General features: G+C 36.0%; 1 protein-coding gene and 1 long non-coding RNA gene across 2 annotated transcripts; one reads left to right on the plus strand and one right to left on the minus strand.

Annotated features, from left to right (window-relative positions):
* Positions 1 to 320: 320 nt before the first annotated feature.
* LOC141442408 (uncharacterized) lies at positions 321 to 974 on the minus strand. Its single transcript, XR_012452936.1, has 2 exons — positions 846 to 974; positions 321 to 459 (listed from the first exon to the last, which is right to left on the minus strand). It is a non-coding gene; the product is annotated as an uncharacterized lncRNA (long non-coding RNA).
* An 8,347-nt stretch (positions 975 to 9,321) lies between these two features.
* On the plus strand, positions 9,322 to 12,454 carry LOC141442122 (cecropin-like). Its single transcript, XM_074107030.1, has 2 exons — positions 9,322 to 9,496; positions 12,242 to 12,454. Exons 1-2 carry the CDS (start codon positions 9,395 to 9,397, stop codon positions 12,332 to 12,334), a joined length of 195 nt encoding a protein of 64 aa, XP_073963131.1. The 5' UTR covers positions 9,322 to 9,394; the 3' UTR covers positions 12,335 to 12,454.
* Positions 12,455 to 20,103: the final 7,649 nt, after the last annotated feature.

Genomic DNA, 20,103 nt, shown 5'->3' on the forward strand with positions numbered 1-20,103 from the left:
TTGAAAATTTGCACTTTAAAGTTGAATATTTTCGAAAAATCGTTTTAACAACCCCCTAATAAGATTGGATGAGAAAAAAAATCACCTCCACTTTACGTCTATGGGAGGTACACTAAAAAAAAATCTTTTTTGAAATTTTTATTGTACAATTTTGTCGGCATAGTTTACATACATATCTATTCGTGCAAAATTACAGCTTTCTAGCATTAATAGTCCCTGAGTGAAGCCGCGGACGGACAGACAGACAGACAGACATGGCGAAACTATAAGGGTTCCGTTTTTGCCATTTTGGCTCTGGAACCCTAATAAAAATGTCACAGTAAATAAAAATGACAGTTTTACTTTAACTTTTTTTTAATCGTCATTAAAGTCATTGACAAGATCGTCGACATCGTCTAGTACTTTCATGGCATCATCTGAGTCTAGAACGGCTTTGCGGATCGGCTTGGCTAGGTTTCTCTGCAAAGAAAGATAAAATTAGTATATTGTTGAAAATTTTAACATCGAAGCTTTTCACCTATCCTGAATATTTTTTTTGACCATTTTAAGTATTCGACGAGTCTCGTATTATTTGTTAATATTTTTGCTGGGAACTGTTGTAGGAACTCACTTAATAACCTTACTGTACTAGTAGGGCTCTAAATATATTTAATAAGCCCTATAAAACGTTATTTACGAAAAAGAAACATAAACGTATTATAAATAAAAACAAATAATATTAAGAGAAGTACAAATTTAAAACAATTATTATTTAAAAAAAAATAACTTTTATCAAGATATAACGTATTATTTGATACAAAAGAGGACTTTAAACTAATCGATTTAAGATTCTTAATAGTACTTACAAGTAATCTTTCCATATCAAAATCATGGGCTGCTGACACATACGCCATAGCCACAACGCAGACGATAAAGAAAAGCATAACATGGAACGAATTCATTTTTTAATTCCGAATACAAATCGAATACAACCAAAGACACTGGTCGTCTTTTGAAATTTAAATTACGAACGACGCTCGTTCGTTTTATACGATGTAAAAACAATGGTACCTAACGCAGTCGAGGAAATAAAATTACAATATAATTGACACTGCATGCGCAGTTTAGTAACGGTAAAACTAACTGTGTTGAGTCATGCAAGTGATAAGTAGGGGACTCCCGAGCAACCACGCGTTTGAACTTGTGACCTTTTTTATCGGGAAACAATTAAATAAGGGTTGAATCATAATGGCAAATCATTATTCATTACATATTATTACTGTTCACAAGTAAGTAAATACAACAGGATACGTGTGGTTAGACTTGCATGTTTAGGTACCTACTTAATATTTGTTATTATTGTTACATTGTCACTGTTTACTTTTTCCGCTGTGAATGATAACGCTGCTCGCCGGCGAGACGCGAATTTTAGAATAAGAGAATCGAGTCGCAGTATGTACCTACATGCCTGGGCAGCTGGGGCCTGTACAGCTGCTGCCGGTCAAGTAGTTATGCTCCGTTCAACTTAGGGCCTGGATTAGCGGTCAAATTGTAACACACGTTTCTCGGTATTTTGAACACAAATGGATAAAAAAATACCTACTTGTACACTTATTAGCGGTATTTATTATGTTTTTTAGTACAAAAGTTAACGCAATTTTAAATAGTTTCCTTAAATGTTTCATTTAAAAACGAGTGCAAATTTTATCGTTCAGTTTCGAATGTTGGGATGGATGGAGTATGGTACTTATAAAGCATTATAATTGTGTTAATTATAATTATACCGGGTGTGGCCTGTAATATGAGCAAATAATTAAAACATAGATCATACTTCTCAAACTGAACAACATTAGTTCAGCGATTTTTCAAAATAATTAGTTTTTTAATTTTCATTACACTTTTAAGTTTATTGGAAGGACTAAGCAATGTAAAGCAAAATCCTTGATGTTTGTAGAGTGACAGGTGACGTCAGTTGTGTTCTAGGATAGCAGTATTTAATTTGTATGAAAAAAGGAAAATCAAAGACTCCCTTATTTTCTCCTTAAATGTTGAAAACATTTAACTAGGTATTATTATTATTTGCTTATTGTCGTACGTATTATTTAAATTTATTTACATATGCATATATTTCGTAACCGAATGGGATCCGAGGGATGGGCATAGGAGCAGAGGCAGACCCAAGAGGAGATGGCGGGACGACCTGAGCGCTTTTCAGCTCGATTGGCAGGTGCATGCCCAGGACAGGGAAGAGTGGCGGAGAAAAGGGGAGGCCTTTGCCCAGCAGTGGGGTATAGTACAGGCGACATAAAAAAAAATGCATATATTTGTATAAATAGTAGTGTATTATTATGTTAGGATTATTTTATACATTAGTGTAAGTATATATTATTTAAAGCAATGTATTGTAGCTTCCACTATTTTGATTTTTAAACTCACTTTATGTCTGTCCCTGACTGAATGCTCCTCTCATCCACTCAAAGGTTGACTGGTAGAGGTCCCTTAAAGGGATAAGTTCGCCTTTGTACATATATCTCATTGTTTGTCAATTGTGTTTGTTTACTTATTTTGTACAATAAAGAGTATGTACAACCATACATATTTTTAAAAGTCGCTGAACTAATGTTGTTCAGTTTGACGAGGACGATCTACGTTTTAGTTTTTTGCTCGTATTACAGGCCACACCCGGTATGTAGTCAGTAGGAATGTGGCATCATTTAGTGAATGAGAGATTTTCACTTTCTGCCAACAAACTGCTACGCAGATCGACAGAGCAGTTTAGTTATAAGTATTTTGTATACTTCCTTTTTAGTTTTTGAGATAAGTAAATTAAAAAAAAGTCGCTTAGTGGTTCAATGTTAATCTTCTAAAGTATTATTTGCAAAACTATTTTATTTTCTGTTACAATTACAAAGTGGCCAATGAGAAATCGTTGACCTTTTTTTCTTAAAGCTTTCGAATTGTTTCGAGAAACTAGTGAGTTTCGGAGATATTGAGGTAAGTACCTAAGTTGTAGGAGTTATTTCATTAACAAGCCAGTTTTAGCGGAAATCTGCCCTACAGATATTGCGAAGGCACGAAACGCGTTTGAGATGCTAAACCAAGTTTATATTAAAACGGGTTTGACGTAGACATCCCCTAGTTTATGTACATGACTAATATTAATGACGACTACACAGTTCGAAGTATTTGGCCGGGTAAAGTACCCCTGAGGCCGCTTGTAGACGTGTTGTTTTCACCGCACAACGGACCGCTTTTTTTGCCGGACTTGCTGTGTTGTGTGTCTTACAATGAATGTGTACATGCACCGGACACTTGTCCGGCGACAAAGCCGTACAACACAAAACGGTCTGTTGCCCGGTGATAACAACGGACGTCTACAAGCGGGTAGACAGGTCTAAGAATTAGTGTTAGAACTACATCTGGCGTATTAATTTTTAAAATTAAAAGCCAGTAAACAAAAGCAAGAACCTAAAGTCTAGTGTCTCTGGGGTCTTTATTGGAGCGTTTCAACCGCCGCATTTAACTGGTCACATTTTAACGAATTGGCTGTAAATTTTGATGTCGTTTTCGATTATTTTTTACAGTTATTGTTTCTACCAGATAAAAACTTTATCCGAATCTTCGGCCATTTTTACAGAAAAGTGTTCACAAAAATAAGACGGTTGTAACTTTTAAGCAAAATTTTAGGTAAAATGTTTAATTTAAATCGGTATAGCTGTTTTTGAGATATTAAAGAAAGAAAGAAAATACATTTATTTAACGCCATAAGACAAACATAGAAACAAACATTTTCGCTTATCTTGGTTTAGTAATCATGATCGTTTGTTTATAGACGCGCGAGCATTACTTACCTTTGACGAGTTCCACTGGCCATCTACGGTCTTCTTCATCAGGTCCAGTTTACCAAGTGATATGTAGGTACTTTCTGAATGTAAATGCGTGTTTTAATGCTAAAAATGCCAAAATCGCCATAGGTGTGCCTATAAATTTTGAGGTTTGCCCTCGATTTCCCTAAGATCCCATCATCAGATCTTGACTTAGTGACAATGGGACCACCTCAGAAAAATACTCTTTTGAATAAAAAAAGAATTTTGAAAATCGGTCAAAAATTGACTGAGTAATCGGTGAAAATACATTAAAAAAAAATACAAACATGGTTCTTGTAAGATTCTCCCTGTGCATTGTATGGTAGTATAAGTACCTAAATGTATTGCAGACGCGTTGCCAACCTAGAGGCCTAAGATACCTCACGTGCCAGTAATTTCACTGGCTGTCTTACACTCCACGCCGAAACACAACAGTGCAAGCACTGCTGCTTAACGGCAGGATTAGCGAGCAAGATGGTGGTAGCAATCCGGGCGGACCTTGCACAAGGTCCTACCACCTGCAAAATCTAAATAAAATATAATAATGAATAAGAAAATAAATATAATGTCTAGTAAAATAAGAAAATTGTTCCAACCAACAGCAAATAACTACTATGGACGAAGAATAAAGCAATACTTAATTCCTACAATTTATAATGAATACCCTCTTTTACTTGAAACACCGAAACTTGCTATAGGTAGTCTGAAAACTATACTTTATGTTTTTGAAATAATCATGTATGTTAGGAAGAACATATGTGATTTTCCCACTAACGTCGATAAGCCAAAGGCTACTAGAAACACAGGGAAGCTTAAAGTTCCATCTTACAGACTGGCTAAAACCAAAAAACTCTTCTGGGAAATTGCGTACGTGTTTATAATAAAATTCCAAAAAATATTATAAATGAAACAGATACAAAATTCAGATCTATTGTCAAGAAGACAATACAATACAATACAATACAATAACTCTTTATTGCACACCAATACAGTAAACAGTACAGAGAACACAAGTATATACATAGAGATTTCTAAGGTAAGCAATAGGCGGCCTTATCGCTTCAGAGCGATCTCTTCCAGGCAACCTGAAGACATTAATATCTAAGGCGTATTATAAAGTTAATGATTATATCATGGACAGGGATATTTGGACATAATTCCGATCCGCATTAGCGATCCCTTCAAATATAGCGAACCTACTGTGTTAAAAATAAAGTTGTGTTAAATACTTGTGATGTATACATATCATTTAATTATATTGTAAAACTGTTTTTAAAAAAAATATATACCTCGTTGAGTTTCTTGCCGGATTCTTCTCAGCAGAGGTTTTTCCGAACCGGTGGTAGATTTTTTTTGACATTCATAAGTGCTTGTTATGGTCTAAATTGAATAAAGATATTTTGACTTTGACTTTGACTAAATTTAAGCAGCTATTACTGAATGAAGAATGTACCTAACTTCTGATTTTATTACTTGTCCAGTGGTAGAAATAATGAATGAAGGTATAATGGGTTTGTTTACATTGTCTGCAATTTCTATTGAACCAAAATATACATAAAAAGTTTTTAGTTATCGTATGCCGTATTGGTATTAATTTTTGTTATCTTAGGGGCTGTTTCACCATCCCTTGATTAGTGTTAACTGATGGTTAAATTGCATGCTACCAGTTTGTTAGACTTGTTGTTTACCAGTTGTTGGGTCTAACAACTGGTAGCATGGTGTACGGTTGTGTCACTCTGAAGATGAGCTCTGTTTGAGTTCGAAACGCGTCAGTGTAGTGTGGTGGTGGTGATAGATGGGTTTGTGTGATTTGTGTGTGTTCTTACAGTGTGGAGGTGGAGGATCTGCATGAACCGCATATTTTGCATAAGCTTAGCTATCGTAAGGTCGCGGTGAGCAAGGAAATTATTTTAGTTCATTGGTACAATGTAATTTGCATTTCTTATTTAAATAAATAAAACATCTTTGACGGATAAATATGCCGTTTCCGTCTATTCGAACAAAACAAACAGATACGGCGTCACATTTATCCGTCAAATAAATATAATCAATGGATGGTAAAGCAGGGGGTTAAAGTTGGTAAGATTAGGTTATGTTATGCAAATATTGCAAATGCAGGTGCCGTGTATAATAAAATTCCACTTCAACTTCAGTTCAGAAGTTTGCAGTAATGTAGAAATGCCTTAACAGATAAGATTAAACTTGACATCATTATAAAACAATAAATGTCACCTTAATTCTGAAGTCTAGATTAAATTTTGAGTACTAATTAAACAGTCTCATTTAACTAGCACTTCAGTAATAATCTAGAGATTTATTTTATCTGTTTGTTTACTATTTTTAACGGCGAAACTATAGAAAAAACAGTGTTGTGATAAATAAGCCGGCTATATGTGAGTCGGAATCGCCCACCTAGGGTTCCGTACAGTTTTTTTTTGTATCTATGCACGTCCAGTGTTGGCAGAGTCCTGCTCCTAAGCAAAATATACGCACTAGATTGGTTTTTGACATAGACAGGCAGACATAAAGATATATATTCTAAGCGACTCTAACTAATGATAAGCGATCACCGCCACCCATCGACCCCTACTATTAGACTGCGGGTACGTTGCCAGCCTAAAGTGGAGGGGGATAGAGGAGAGGGGAAGGGGGAGGGGAGTAATAGGGGGAAGAGAGTTGGGCCTCCGGATCTCCCACTCACCGTACGAAACACAGTAGCAAAACTACTATTTCACGCCGCGCGCCGGTATTCTGCGGGAGTGTGGTACTAACCACACTCCCGCATGTACAAACCACATGTACTTTTCATTATAAGGAGGGAGTTGCCATAATCCCCAGGCTTAGCTGGGACGACTTGGTGATCGCCGTATTGCGCTGATAGTCCACGCAGAAGACGATTCACCAAGTTTTCTGGATGAAGCCTTAGTCGCCTTCTACGATACCCAACGGAACGAGATGAGGGGAGGGAGGCTACTATTTTTGTGCCGATACTAACCTCTCGGTAATCAGTTCCGCGTGTTGGCAATAGTGTCGAAACATATAAACACCGGAGCGTGGAACTGCGCTGCGGCTTTGGAATGATTTGAATTGCCCAGAAGGCCGGCCAAGCAGCAGAGCCATTCCTTCCGGCGGGACGGTCCTGAGCAGAGCTCTATTCATTACGTGTACCTAACTTATAATCTTCAGTTTCCATACAGTTAATATTTAATTGTAAATAATTTCCTGTTTACACACAGACATCACGCCTGTATCCCCAAATGGGGTAGGCAGAGCACACGAAACGTTACCGCTTCGGAGCCACTTTTAGCAATTTTAGGTTTTAATTTGACAAAAACGGTACAATAGCACAAATAACTAATAGCACTACCGTACAGAAGGGACTCTCTCGAACAAAAGTCAAGTTTAGGTATAAATCGTTGCCTACTCTTACGACTTGTACGCGAAATTAAAGCTTATCCTGTTACGCGAGCGTTCATATTCCGTTGGGTACCGTTGACTCGAAACCGGTTGGCGCCAAGTCAAAGTCAAAGTCACGTTATACGTTAGTTATACGTTCGTGTGCCTCTAATAGTAGATTGTACAACGAGAGCATAAAACGAGCCATTTTACCCGAGGCGTTCATATAACCACCCGAGCCGGTACGGCGAGGGTAAATAGACACGTCGAGGGGAAAATGTTTAAACCTCGCAAATGTCTCTGCTTTTCACTTCGATTGAGAGGAAATTAAATAGCAACAGTGGAAACAATTGATTACTTGCTAGGGTATTTTTCCTGTTATTTTTCATGCATTGCTATATAATTATATTTTTTTAGTTTTATTGATTTATTTTCATTGATTTGACTGATTTTTAGTTTAACAAAAAATTAAAATTATTAAAAAATATATATGGAAATTTTTTGTTTGTGGCTGTTGTGTTGACACCTGAGATTACCTTGGTCTTTGACGTAGATTTTACTTTATGCACTAGAGCATAAAAAGTAATTTTATGTCACCTAGATCCAGCATAAACACCAACTTTACGAAAATTAGAAGTGAAATATCCTTTTTATTTAATCTTTGAAGCCTCAGGAGGCGCATGCCCTATTGCTTTACCAAGCAAATCCATTACGAAAGAGTTATCGACAAAGAAACCATTTTGTCGTCCTTCCGGTGCATGTAAACATGATAATATAAGAATAATGTGTTTTTTTGTGACAGGTTAATCCTTGGGGAATAAAGCAATATTATTTACTAAATATTTTTAGGATTCTGTAGTCAACTAGGAACACATAGTTTTTCCATATCTGTGTATGTCTGTCCGTCCGCGGCTAAGCTCAGAGACCGTACTAGAAAGCTGTAATTTGGCATTAATATATCAGTCACGCCGACAAAGTGGTAAAATTAAATAAAATTTTTAGGGTACCTCCCATAGACAAGTGGGGGTTTTTTTTTCTCGGCTAACCCTACATATATAGTGAGGTGTATCGTTGAATAGTTCTTTTAAAACCATTAAGAGGGTTTCCAGGACGATTTTTCGATTCAGTGATCTGTTTGCGAATTATTCAAAGTGCAAATTTTCATTAAAATCGAGCGTCCCATCCCCCCTCCCTCCTCCCCGTCTAAAATCTAAACTGTTGGTTAGAAAAATTAAAAAAAAATCAGGATGGTACTAAGTATATCAAATTTACAAGGAAAATTATAACTGCTAAAATTGCTTAAAAATTAGTAGTAGTTTAAGAGTAAATAGCAGCCTAAGGTATAAAATATACCTAAACTTGGAAGATTTCGTACGCACTACGCAATACGAAATGCTTCGAAAAATATTACTTGATTTTTTTTTAATGTCTATGAAACCCTATCTTGGGCGTGTCCGACACGCTCTTGTTTATCGTGTAGGTAAATACCGAAGCACTTGTCTTAATAAAATAAAACAAAGAAAACAAAATGTAGTACTATAATGCTTTTGAGGAAAATACCTATGACAAATAAAATTCTAAGTAGATAGGAAATTAAGTACCCAATTTAATGCTACAGTTAAATTAGACAGTACTTTTTATATTTTTGATACCCTTTGTTGAGTTTATAATAAATTTGAAGCAACTTTCTTAATTTTTTAAAAGTAGAACTACAATAAAAACACTATAATGATTGATGAAGTATTTTAAATATAATAATTCTCTTTTTGCTGCCCTATCGGTTAAGCCACTCGTAAATTAAATAGAACACTGATTAGCGATGACCTCATCTCCGAGAGTGCAGATCACTCAACTATTAAAACACAATTTCTTTATCACAATGCAAATACAACACCTACTTCTCAGTGTACGGGGAACTACCAACCTCTGCGTCTCGGTTCTTAACCCGAGTAAAGGTTTAATTTGCGTCCAATCTCAACTCTATCTCAACTGAATAAAGTATTTTTTTCCTTATTTTACGTATCGGTGTTTGCAATGAGCTTGAAAATTTAAAACGTATATAAAGATTCGAAATTGCTGAAATAATCATTCTGCCATTGAACGAGCTGACAGCGACATTCGTTACTTTTTTTAAAACAAACTAAAATTTGAAAATGGATTTCTCCAAGTTGTTCTTTTTCTTTTTCGCTGTCTTCATGGCTTTAAGTTGCGTGGACGCTGCCCCTGAACCTAGATGGAAACCTTTTAAGAAACTTGTAAGTACCCACCTGCCAAATAAGTATTTATTCTGATGTTGTTTTTAAATCTTTTTTAGCGGTTTAAATTTTGTACGATGATGGTCAAGTGTGAGAATTATGTTCAAACTAGCGTTACCCACAACTTCGTCCGCGTAGAATTCGTGTATTGCTATCCCGTGGGAACTATCCAATTTCCCGGGATAAAACTATCTGTAAGTATACCGAATATCATCTTAATCCGTACAGCGGTTTTGACGTGATGGATTAACAAACACACAAACAGACTTACAAACTTTCGCATTTATAATATTAGTGGAAAATCATAGCATAATCGAAAATGTTCTTTTTTTTGGTTTTCCATAGTTTTACAACAATTATTTTGATCAGATTCTGCTCGACAAAGTACTGAAATGGTCAACCACAAGCTATAAAAACCTATTGCCTTTATTTGACATCTTTCACCTGTCACATTTGACAGGCTAAACTATTGTGAACGTTGATACGCGGTTTTGCAATATTAATAATACAACAAGTGACCCAAATACGCGTTATATACACACTAGTCTTAATCCGCGGCTTTATTTGCTTGAATCATTATATGACACTCAAGTTGAAATTTCTGATTGCAAAATCTCATGGAAATAGGTTATAGTTATAAAGAAAAAAATAGTCTGTTATATTATCATAAAATATTAGACACGTATTTTTAGTGTTCCCTAGTCAACTAGGGACCCTTATAGTTTCGCTATGTCTGTCCGTCTGTCTGTCCGCGGCTAATCTCAGAGACTGTTAGTACTAGAAAGCTGTAATTTGGCATGAATATACATATCAATCACGCCGACAAAGTGGTAAAATAAAAAAAAAAACAAAAAAAGAAATTTTATGGTAAGAAGGTACCTTTCGTAGACGTAAAGTGGGGGTGATTTTTTTCCCGACTAACCCTATAGTATGGAGTATCGTTGGATAGATCTTAATAAACCATTAAGGGGTTGCTAAGACAATTTTTCTATTCTGTTATCTGTTTGCGAAATATTGAACTTTAAAGTGCCAATTTTCATTAAAGTCGGTCATCACCCCCTCTAAAGTCTAAACTGTTGTTTGGAAAAATAAAAAATAAATCAGAATAGTAGTAAATATATCAAATTTACAAGTAAAATTATAGCGGCTATGGTTGCTTGAGAATTATTAGCAGTTTACGAGCAAATAGCAAGCCTAAGGTATAAAATATACCCAAACTTGAAAGATTCCGTACACAACACGAAATCCTTAGAAAAATATTAGGTTAACCCTATCCTGGGCGTGTTCGAGACGCTGTTGGCCGGTATTTTATTTCTTTTGTCATTCAAATAAAAAATCATGAAGAATCATCAAACACACAGACACTAGTAAGAGCACACGCAAGCAAGCACGCATGCACGCACACATGGCAAACAAACTTTCGTATTTATAATACAAGTAGAATGTGCGTATGAGAAACACATTACCATTTAATTACGTTAGTAGCGGGAAGACCCGAAAAAATTCAATTAGAAAATACTCCAACAAATTAGGTCTGTTACTGTTTACGTAAAACTAGGGCAAGAAAGAAACAAGAGTGAATAAGGCGCATGCACCGTTCCGATATTGAAAAAACTTAAAAAACTTGTAACAAATTCCAATAGCTTGGCGGATATTTGTTCCTGGGTTCAATATTGCTTTTTGTTAAAATTCAGCAAAAAATATTTACTTAGGCTAAATTGGTTTTCTTTACAGAATTAATATATATCGGGTTTCATACGAAAATAATATTCATAATAATATCTTGGGGCAAATCAAACCATTTGATGGACCCCCAAACTAAGCAAATATTAGATCGCGAAAGTTTTGAACATGTATAACAATAAGCATTAAGGGCATCCCATGCCCTAAAATGACCTTCGATCTGAATTCCTTAGTTTTCTAATGATTTTTGTAGCTTATTATATTAACAACAACGGCTTTAAGCAATATGGTATCCCATATTTACTTCAAAATTCATTGTTTTCGAGATATTTGGCATCAAAGTTGAACAATTTCAGGCCAAAAAAACTGATTTTCTGGTCATAACTTTGTGTTAATTAGTTTCAAATGAAAACCCTCGACCAGTTTTTAGAGACGTCAAAGACAAACCCAAATATGTAGATTTCGTATATGTTAAATCTTTCACGTCAATAGTGATACGAAATAAGTGATTTTTCGGACAATGTTTAAAAAGTCATATAAAATTAAAAATTCATTAAAACTTGTCAAAAATCGATGAAACCTCGGATAGCCCCTTAAATTAATAAAACTACCCATCCTAAACTTAAAATACCTACTTACATAAAATAAAATAAAACCTAAAACAAATTACTTAAAGAGTACCCCTTTGGCAAGATCCCGAAGATGCTGGCAGCGTTTCCTTGCTTTCAGTGTTCTCTTCTTCGGTCCCCTGTGACATCTACTAACCCTTTCGAAATTTTGTTAAAAAGTTTCAAAATGCTAGTTTTTGACACTTTTGGATACAGGTGACAAGTTGTCTTCATTGTGGCGTTGTAAGGGGGAGGCCTTTGTTTAACAGCGGACCTTTTTCAGCTGAGGATGCTATGGTGGACTGTAGCACGGAATCGTTCTTATAGTGAAAGACTAAAGACCTGCCTCATGTGAAATTCAAGATATTCCTAACGGTGCTCCTATCTCTCTACCGCTCTGCAAAGAGTGAAACGACAGAGAAGACAACACTTTAATGCTTTTTCCTTGTTCTAGGAGCGTGTTGGCCAACACATCCGAGATGGCATCATCAAGGCTGGCCCTGCAGTCCAGGTCGTTGGCCAAGCTGCCACCATTGCCAAAGGATAATTTTAATTTTTATTACTTTTACTGTATGTTTGTGAACGTCTACTGCCATTTTTCGAGTCACAGTTGATTCGAAATGTACATGAAGTATTAATTTATATTTATTAAATTTTTAATTGTTAAGATATGTTTTTTACTTGTCCGGTTCATGAGAAACATCCTGATGACAGACAGACAGATGGACAGTTGAGTCTTAGTAATAGGGTCCCGTTTTTATCCTTTCGGTATGGAATCCTAAAAAAATGGGATGACTCCTTTAGCACTTAGATTAGTAAGTACCTACTTTTCTTGTAGTAGGCAGGGTTGAAAAATATCCACTGTGTATCTAATATGTATCATTTGACTATTTGCTATTTTTTCCTCATAAAAAACGAAATGCTTCCAAACACCATTTGTAAGCTTGTACTTTCCCATTTAACACACATCCATCGCTTTCGCGCTTCGGAGTTAGAAAGGGACAGATGTATGAACTGATGTCAATATACTGAGGATTCAGTGTTACGACTATTTGATGGAGTTGAGCGAAGTCGTTTATATCTGCAAGTTGATAAGCATGGCAGTTTACCCGAAAGCCGAGCAAATGGAGTAGTTATGACAATGTGTTGGGCTTAAATTAGTAAAGCTTCATTGTCATTGTAAGGCGCAGCATAAATAAATGAAAAGATGCAAGAAGTACCAAATGTAACCCTACTATTATTATAAATGCGAAATTTTTGAGTATGTGTATGTGCTTGTTACTAGTTCACGCTAAAAAGGCTAAAAGATTCAGATTTGGATGAAATTTGGTAAGTATTTAGATAGCTGGACATCTGAAATACTGCATAGGCAAATTTTTATTCCGATATCCCCTTATCTGTCCAAAAATTTACCCAACTGAATTTTTTCTTTTTTTTTATTCTGCTGGATGGCAAACGAGCAAGTGGGTCTCCTGATGGTAAGAGATCACCACCGCCCATAAACATCTGCAACACCAGGGGGGGTTCCCAACGTAGAGGCCTAAGATGGGATACCTCAAGTGCCAGTAATTTCACCGGCTGTCTTACTCTCCACGCCGAAACACAACAGTGCAAGCACTGTTGCTTCACGGCAGGATTAGCGAGCAAGATGGTGGTAGCAATCCGAGCGGACCTTGCACAAGGTGCTACCACCTGCAAACCTAACTTTGCTAAATAAGTTATATTTCAAGATTAATATCCATTGTGTGACCAAAATTAAAAGTTTACTGATATAACTAGCACGCTATACTTGTATAATAATTGATCAATGGCGTGGCACCCTCCACTTAAATAACATTTCTCTCCACCATTCTAAATAAGTCCATTTAATGAAGCTTTTGCTTGATAACACTTCGATAAAACGTCAAAAAGGTATAGTGGTGTAACTGAAAAACAAAACAAACGTGGAGGGGACGTTTTGTGGTGTTAGGATTAAAAATAATGTAAAACCAAAATAAATAAAATATGTCTAGTCTCTAAAGATCCACGCAATACTAAATCTACGATTTGTACAGATGTAAAAAGTGTGATAAGTGTGTATAATCCTTAATACTATAAAGTATCCTATGTTCTTTGAGAGAAGTCTCTTCGTTCCATTTTCCATACAAACATAGTCCCGGTCTCATTTGAAAACTAGGCAACAGAAATAGATAAAAATTTCGTAATTATGGATATTTTCGGGATCCTCGAAATAGAAAAACAAAAAAATGCTCGTGGAAAGCAGCACACACACACACACACAAACATCACGCCTGTATTCCCAACTTCGAAGCCACTTTTAGCAATTGTAGGTTTTATGTTTGAGAGAAACAGTACAATAGTGACAGGTTGCTAACCTGTCGCCTATACGGTATCTACCTTAATCTATTCTCAGTCGCCTCAAGCAAAAAATTGAAAATGTTGTTATTTGAGTTGTATCATTTTACCATTCAAAGAAAAAAATAATGCGTGCTGCTGACCATTTCCTTTCGCTGAATGACGTGACCCATATCATGGACTAGGGACATGGTTATTCAACTCTAGAATTTAGAGTACATGCTCAAGATATTAAACGTTACGTCGTAAAACTATAGTGATTATGTTTTGTTGTCATGAAAGATTAGCAATCATCATCATCATTTTCAACATCACCTCGGCCTATATTATATACCCCACAACAGGACATGGCTTCCTCTGAGAGAGGGCTTAAGCCGTAGTTCCCTCCCACACGTTTCCAGTGGGGACTGGGAACTTCATACAACACACCATTGGATTTACTTCGCAGGTTTGTGCAGTCCCAACGATATTTAGGTAAATATCTTTACTGCAAAGCTCGAGGTAAATTGAAAACTTAATTTCGCACATGAACTTCAAAAAACTTAGAGAGTCGCGACTGTATCAACTGATGGTTCACCACCGCCCATAAACATTTATTGCAGATGCGAGTCTATTTTTTTTCGAGCAAGGGTCTCCTGATGGTAAGAGCTCACCACCGCCCATAAACATCTGCAACACCAGGGGTATTGCAGATGCATTGCCAACCCAGAGGCCTAAGATGGGATACCTCAAGTGCCAGTAATTTCACCGGCTGTCTTACTCTCCACGCCGAAACACAACAGTGCAAGCACTGCTGCTTCACGGCAGGATTACGAGCAAGATGGTGGTAGCAATCCGGGCGGACCTTGCACAAGGTCCTACCACCTGCAAACGAGCTTGAACTCATTGTCTTCTGCTTGAGAGGTCGAACCACTACGCCACCTAAAATAGACATAAAATATTATGTACAACATATTATTATTTCACTAATATTATGCGGGAAAGTTTAGTCCAGTTGCTTGTTAAGGTTACTGACCACTTAATTCATGAATATGGGCTTCCATCTTGTAACGCCTGATTCAATTAATTAGCACGACTTCATAAGACATAAATTGTTATTTTATTTGAAACGTAAAGTATGGATAGTACTAGCGTATACCCGCGGCTTCGCACGCGTAAATCATTAGCTACAGCAGTTTGAATTGAAATTCCGGGATTTAATTAAATTCTCGTGGGAATTCCCTAAAATTACATCGTGGTTTTCATTGACGTTAAATTAGAAAATCCATTCCAAATTTCATGGCTCTAAGCCCAGCGGTTATTAGTTCGAGATTTTAACCCTATCCCGTGGGAAAATCGGGATAAAAAGTAGCCTATGTTTTAAAAAATGTCAGGACTCAGGAGGATATAATCATTAACTGTATTATATGCTTTAGATATTAATGTAATTTTGAGAATCGATTTAAATTTTGTACCTGTTCACTCAGTTATTTCTGAATTAAATAATTTGGAATTTGGTGTCAACAAATTACCTATTAATCCTTCACAGATTAGGGTTTGTTTTAATGCTCATTTACTCAATGTTTAGTCCTACAAGTATTCCCCTATAGAAAGCAGCCCGACCCACCTGGCCCATTGTGACCGGCGCCACCAAATGACAGTCATGTGCCCACCCGAGCCTAACAGAGTTTGGTTTGATGGGTGGAACGGACCGTGGAATGTACTAGATGATTATTTTGTTCAAATGTACTTGAACTGCGGAATAATCAAGGAAAATATTGACGGTGGCATTTGGAGACTTACAGCCTTATTCATAAACAATCCTTAATTGAGGTTTGATCGGTCTGTTACTTAGCAGACTGATTAAGCTTGTTAGACGGTTGTCAAGAAGTATGATTCATAAACGCTTGCTAGCAGTCTGCTAGTCTGTTGAGCTGCTGATAGACGAATTAGACGCGTTATGTTGGCCATCTTGACAAATCAAAGACAAAAAATGGCCTTATCAATAATTAAAAAAAAATTGACAGCAGTGACAGCAAATTAGCAGGAAAAAAAATAAAAAGCGAGATGTTTGTTTTCCCGCCATTTCCGATCTGCATGTTTATGTTGTACCTAAGTGCAAAAAGCCGTAATTATGTTAATCATCCTAATATTATTTTTTTCATATTTATTGTTAGTAAAGTAGCAGTAATAAATACCTAATTTAGAGGATTTTTAAATACAAATTCCTGAAAATAAATTTTCCTGGATTTTTTAAATCTTTGCGTAACCCTCCCTTCACTAAAAATATCTTCGGCATGGTTTTTTGCTCTTGTCAAAGTCAGCTGTTCAAACTTGTGGCGGCCATTTTGTGACTTAGCAGGGAGATAAAAGAGAGTCTACGGTCCTCTAACTTTAGTAGAGCCTTGATCGACTGATTAGCGCTAACAAACGTTTATGAATCATGTTTTTTAGCATCGGGCCTTCAAGGAGCCTTCGAGGAGGCTCTAACTTTTTATGACTAAGGTTGTTAGATACGTCCGAATTTTTTAGAATCAGTCTTGTTGAAGGTGCGTTTCTTCCAGAGATGTGAGAGGATGCGTCGCGGGGAATGCGTTCGCTATGAACAAGTAATAATAATAATAATAATAATTTCTTTTATTCAGGTGAAACGCTTCATTTATCTTTCCTCGCTCTTCTGAGCTGTTTCCACTTGGGCTGCGCTAAGCGAGCATAGGCAAATCAACAAAATCTGTAGCAGTTGTATGACAGGGTTGTCACTAAGTACTACGAGCAAAGAAAAATACAATGTCATTTAAATCATACAAATATACCTATCTCACCTTAACATCATTCATCTTAATCGCCAACCCTAACATAAAACTGTCATATGCTACGGTTTTGCTACCTCTGTTGCGGGGTATGTTCATGACAAACGCATTCGAGTGGCGACCACAAAAAGGAAGACGAAGCGTTGGCAGGCCTCCCACTAGGTTGATTCACGACATCCTGAGAGTTAAATGTGTGGGTAACCGTGGCGTAAGTGGCAAAATGATTTTGTGTCATTTTCGGTTTTAACATCATCAGTTTTTTTCTGTACTTTTTATAATTGCATAGCATTTAACTGTTGCTTGTAACGTTTTCCGTATTGAACGGGAATGTTGAACTATTGCGATAATGGATAGTGTAGCTAAGTAAAAGTAAACAATTTTTTTGAAATCACATAGACGTTCCGAAATTGTTCTCAATGTTTATCTTTTTTTTATAATGCAATATGCAGTGTTCTAGATTACTGATTGGCAAATAAGTGAGATCATTCAAATTATCCCACATCCAACTTCTTCTTTATTATTAAAACACTTTTAGATTGCTTCGCTGGTGTATGCAGGATTCTTTATAATGCTGTCCTTCACGAAAAACTTTGTGGTTTTCGTATAACAATTCCGAAAACCTCAGAGGTGTATGAGTTTTAAAGCGTATATTTAGATCATTTTGACAACCTAAAAAGTTGTGTGATCAGTAATCAGTAACTTTATTTGCTAGAACATAGGTAGGTACAAAAGTGGATGGTGGTATTTTACATTTTGGTCGCTATTTCAGGTGTACAAATATTTATCTATTTTATCCCAAGTAATTTTAATACCCCAATTAAATAATAGTAAACTACTTGTACACCATGCTAACTAAGATACATCAAACTAGCACACGGAACACAGCAAATGTGTTAAATACTTGTGATGTATACATATCGTTTAATAATATTGTAAATCTGTTAAAAAAAAATATACCTCGTTGAGTTTCTTGCCGCATTCTCTTCTCAGTAGAGGTTTTTACGAACCGGTGGTAGATTTTTTTTAACATTCATAAGTGCTTGTTATAGCCTAAATTGAATTAATTTATTTTGTCTTTGACTTTGACCATTGTGTCACTTAAACAAAAAAAGGAACAAATGGGAATATATATTAATTTTTGTACACCATAGGAGCAGTGAAAATATCAGTATATAATAACAAACCATAAAGCTGAACCTTTAGCAAAGGGAAACCATTTAACATTAATACTTTACCTCTAGAAATCACTGGGCACGCGAGCATACCATCAGATAAGGGTCCTCTAGGGCGACAAAATACTAAAGGGCTGATAAAAATAATAGTGGCTACAAAACAACGTTTTTAAAAATATATTTTTAACTAGCTTTTTGTTCATGACTACTTCGAAAGATTCATTTAAAGTCTCCATCCCGTAGGAGCTCTGCAATTTTCAGAGATTAAACGTATTTCATCATCATATCATCCCAGAAAATATTAGTGCTACTGTTGGGCACAGGCCTCCTCTCAGAATGAGAGGGCTTGGGCTGTTGTTCCCACGCGGGCTCAGTGCGAATTGGGAACTTAATTCACACACATCATTGAATTGCTTTGCAGGTTTGTGCAGGTTAAGAAAGTATTTCATGGAAGCATAATTCATGATTAAATTAAAATAATAATGAAGTACTAAATATTTCTAACGAAAGAATGAGTGGATGTAAATCATTTATAACTAACAAATGAATGGATGAAAAAAAAGTTTACTTTCCACATTGTGTAACAAAGACGCAAACGGTGCACCTGCAGTGTATTCATTCATTTAAAGACTTAGCTTTCCTTCATTCTGAAGATGATGCAAGTGTTTGGGCATTTCTAGAAATGTATAAAATTGTACGTTTATTTATTTCCAGAAAATTACTAATTTTCTTTTTTATTCCTCAGAGAAACTTGCCATGTTGAAAAAATAAATGACATGAGTACAATTTTCACATACTACTTGTGTAATGTCGTTTTGTCTCGAAACATAAATTATTTGAAAAATTAAACAACAATTGCTTTAAAACATAGGCATATTTCATTTAAATGATAACATAACAACCCCGACATTGTCATTTCAAAGTTCAATATCTCATAAACGGCTGAACTATTTTTTTATCATACCAATCTGAGAAACGCTGCAAAAAAACTTTCCATCCGAACTTTGACCCATCTGTTTGAGAGGTACGATGCCACAAGCAGCCATACACATTGTGTTAAATTTATCAATTTAACGATTTATATAAGCAGTGCCATCTAGTCCAACCTGATGGTACTACTTTCCCTTAAGATCTACGAGATCTACCAAATGATTGTATTTTAACAATTAGTTCTCTAAACAGCTCAAAGAGGGCGCTGTTAAACTAGTATATTATAAGGATTGTCTCGTAGAAACAAAAGCCCTTTTTTCGCCACCACCGACTGCAACGGTCGACACCAAACCGATTAATCTGTTTTTTCATTCTTCCCAGAATTCCCCTAAATTAAGACATTGACGTCAAACTCCTCTTTTTGCGTCTGAGATTAAAAACATAAACTAAAATGGCATGTTTAAAAAAAACTACATTTCGAAAATTAAATAGAAATGCCCTTTAGCGTTTTAAAGCTGGGAAAGCATCAACCCTGGACCTCTACCTGTATTAGTGGCTCCAACCTTGGCTTTATACGCTTCAAGGTCGGCTATACCTAAATAATTAGGTATAAGCTTAGTAATAAACGAGTTATAAAACCCAACAGACCCTGAAAATGCTATAAGATGTTCGTTGTTGGGGAAATTTTACGTGAAATTACAGGGAATTAAATTTGTTTAACATCAGTCTGATTAAGATTTTGGTGAGAAAGTAATGAAACGGGTAAAATTATATATTTAGACATTAATTAGGTTTTTAGGGTTCCGTGCCTTAAAAGGAAAAAACGGAACCCTTCTAGGATCACTTGGTTGTCCGTCCGTCCCTCCGTCCGTCGGCCTGTCAAGACCCTTTACCTCAAGAACGCGTGAAAATATCGAGTTGACATTAAAAGCATATTCACAAATCTACAGTCCCTTGAAGTTGTGAAAAAAACAAATTTGTAAGATACACCGCAAAAAACATATATTTCGACACTGAAGGGAATTAAAATAATGTGGGGTACCTATTTTCCATTAATCTAGAGCTATTAA

Source organism: Choristoneura fumiferana, chromosome 25 (assembly GCF_025370935.1).
Source record: "Choristoneura fumiferana chromosome 25, NRCan_CFum_1, whole genome shotgun sequence".
Taxonomy (NCBI): domain Eukaryota; kingdom Metazoa; phylum Arthropoda; class Insecta; order Lepidoptera; family Tortricidae; genus Choristoneura; species Choristoneura fumiferana.